Here is a 2,715-nt window from a genome sequence, read left to right as displayed (position 1 = left end):
GTGTAACTTTGTCCACCCTTTAAGCATGGAGGAGCTTAAAAATGTGTTGCTGGAAAAGCGCAGCAGATCAGGCAGCATCCAAGGAACAGGACAATCGATGTTTCGGGCATAAGCCCTTTGTCAGGAATGAGGAAAGTGCGTCCAGCAGGCTAAGATAAAAGGTAGGAAGAAGGGACTTGGAGAAGGGGCACTGGGAATACGATAGGTGGAAGAAGGTTAAGGTGAGGGTGATAGGCAGGAGAGGGGGTGGGTACGGAGAGGTCGGGAAGAAGGTTGCAGGTCAAGAGGGGGGTGCCGAATCTGACTGGCAATACAACTTGATGAACTTCTGTGAATTTCTCATCTGCCTGAATATGTGATGGCCTCCATTTTCTCATCAAGACATCATTTTTAAAATAGTAAAATTCCGGAATACACTCAGATTCTTCTTCCGTTTGTGCTTTTCGATATAATTACTTTGGTTTTTCATCTTTCTGTTGTAGCTCAGTAAATTTCTCTGAACTCAAAATGTCCACGTTATCCTTTATCTGTTCTTGTTTCTTTTCAACCACTTGATCAAACATAGTCTCTGATAATTCTACTTCAACTTCCTTACCTGTATCCTTTGATTTCTCCTCCTGTTTCAACCTGTGGTTTTGTGACCTTTTTATCACACAGTCACATGGAGTTATAGAGTCATAGAGATGTACAGATGTGCAAATGTACATAGGAAACAGACCCTTCTGTCCAACTTGTACATGCTGACAGGATATCTCAACCCAATCTCGTCCCACCTGCCAGCATCCGGCCCATATCCTTCCAAACCCTTCTATTCATATTCCCATCCTGGTTCCTTTTAAATAATGCAATTGTACCAGCCTCCACCACTTCCTCTGGCAGCTCATTCCATTCACGCACCACCCTCTGCATGAAAAAGTTGCCCCTTAGGCAACTTTTATATCTTTTATATCTTTCCCCTCTCACCCTAAACCTATGCCCTCTAGTTCTGGACTCCCCCACCCCAGGGAAAGATTTTGTCTATTTATCCTATCCTTGACCCTTCATGATTTTATAAACCTCTATAAGGTCACCCCATAGCCTCTGATGCTCCAGGGAAAACAGCCCCAGCCTATTCAGCCTCTCCCGATAGCACAAATCCTCCAACCCTGGCAACATCCTTGTAAATCTTTTCTGAACCCTTTCAAGTTTCACAACATCCTTCCAGTTGGAAGAAGACCAGAATTGCATGCAATATTCCAACAGTGGCCTAACCAATGTCCTGTACGGCCGCAACATGACCTCCCAACTCCTATACTCAATACCAAACGCCTTCTTCACTAGCCTATCTACCTGGGACTCTACTTTCAAGGATCTGTGAACCTGCACTCCAAAGTCTCTTTGTTCAGCAACACTCCTTAGGATTTTACCATTAAGTGTATAAGTGCTGCTAAGATTTGCTTTCCCAAAATGCAACGTCTCATGTTTATCTAAATTAAACTCCATCTGCCACTCCTCAGCCCATTGACCATCTGATCAAGATCCATTTATAATCTGAGGTAACCTTTTTTGCTGTCCACCACACCTCCAATTTTGGTGTTATCTGTAAACTTACTAACTATACCTCCTACATTCATATCTAAATCATTTATATACATGACAGAAAGTAGTAAACCCAGTCCGACTTTTTTAGTGTTCAGTACCTTCAACGATTTCATATAATGTGGACTGAATCGAACTGGCTGAAGACTGGCATCTATGATGTTGGGGACTGTTTCAGGAGGCTGAGGTGGATATATCCTCAAGGACATTGCTGTTCGATTGGATCTGCAGCAGGTGGTGAGGGAACCAGGACTTGTGCAAAGGTTCCACCTTCACATTGGTAACATTGTTATGGGACATGTGGCACTATCACCATACTAAATGGGACAGACTTCGAACAAATCAAATGATTGAAATTGGGCATCATTGGAGCATGTCAAATGCTTAGATTTAGATGTGAACATAGGAAGTATACTTAGTAAGTTTGCAGGTGACACCAAAATTGGAGGTGTAGTGGACAGTGAAGAGGGTTACCTCAGATTACAATGGGATTTTGATCAGATGGGCCAATGGCTGAGGAATATCAGATGGAGTTTAATTTAGATCAACGTGAGGTGTTGCGTAGATACACCTGGTCACGGGCAGACGGGTCTATCCGCTCCAGGATAGATTACCTGTTTGTGTCCCGAACGCTCTCGGTCAGATCCACCGACGTCAAGCTGGTGTTCTTCCCTGACCACTGCCTCCTGCTGTCCGACTGTCACCTACAGGACGAGCAGCGGGCTGGTAAGGGAACGTGGAAGCTGAACACCAAGCTGTTGACCCCGGGAAACATTGAGGAGCTCAAGAGGGACTACGCAGAACATCAAGAGGGTCTTCATCCTCAAAGGGGTACAGGAGACGAGAGAGAGGTGGGGAAAACTGTCCCAGCTCCAGGAAAGTATGCAGAACCTGCTCCTGCTGCAGACGATGGGGGTGGATGTCACGGAGGACCTCAAGGAGGTGAAGGGCCAGTAACCTCGCTCTTTGCTTCGGAGGCCTCCAAGATAATCTTCCGGTCCAGGGTCCGCTCAGTAGAGCAGGACGAGACGTGCTCACGTTTCTTCTTCCAGAAGGTGCACAAAGAGAGCTCTGTGCTCAGCAGCCTGAAGGAAGAAGATGGCTCGATAACGTCATCGCAGGCTGACGTCATGAGGA

General features: G+C 45.7%; 1 protein-coding gene across 1 annotated transcript in view; it reads right to left on the bottom strand.

Annotated features, from left to right (window-relative positions):
* The window catches only part of LOC122542975 (tumor necrosis factor receptor superfamily member 1A-like), a 47,457-nt gene that overhangs the window by 38,146 nt on the left and 6,596 nt on the right, over positions 1 to 2,715 (bottom strand). The window contains exon 3 of the mRNA XM_043681119.1: positions 457 to 642. Within this exon, the coding sequence (XP_043537054.1) occupies positions 457 to 642 (186 nt within the window). The remainder of the gene's footprint in view (positions 1 to 456; positions 643 to 2,715) is intronic.

Source organism: Chiloscyllium plagiosum, chromosome 42, assembly GCF_004010195.1.
Source record: "Chiloscyllium plagiosum isolate BGI_BamShark_2017 chromosome 42, ASM401019v2, whole genome shotgun sequence".
In the NCBI taxonomy this organism is placed as follows: Eukaryota; Metazoa; Chordata; class Chondrichthyes; order Orectolobiformes; family Hemiscylliidae; genus Chiloscyllium; species Chiloscyllium plagiosum.
Note: the sequence above shows the minus strand (reverse complement) of the source record. Positions and strands in the feature narration are given on the sequence as shown.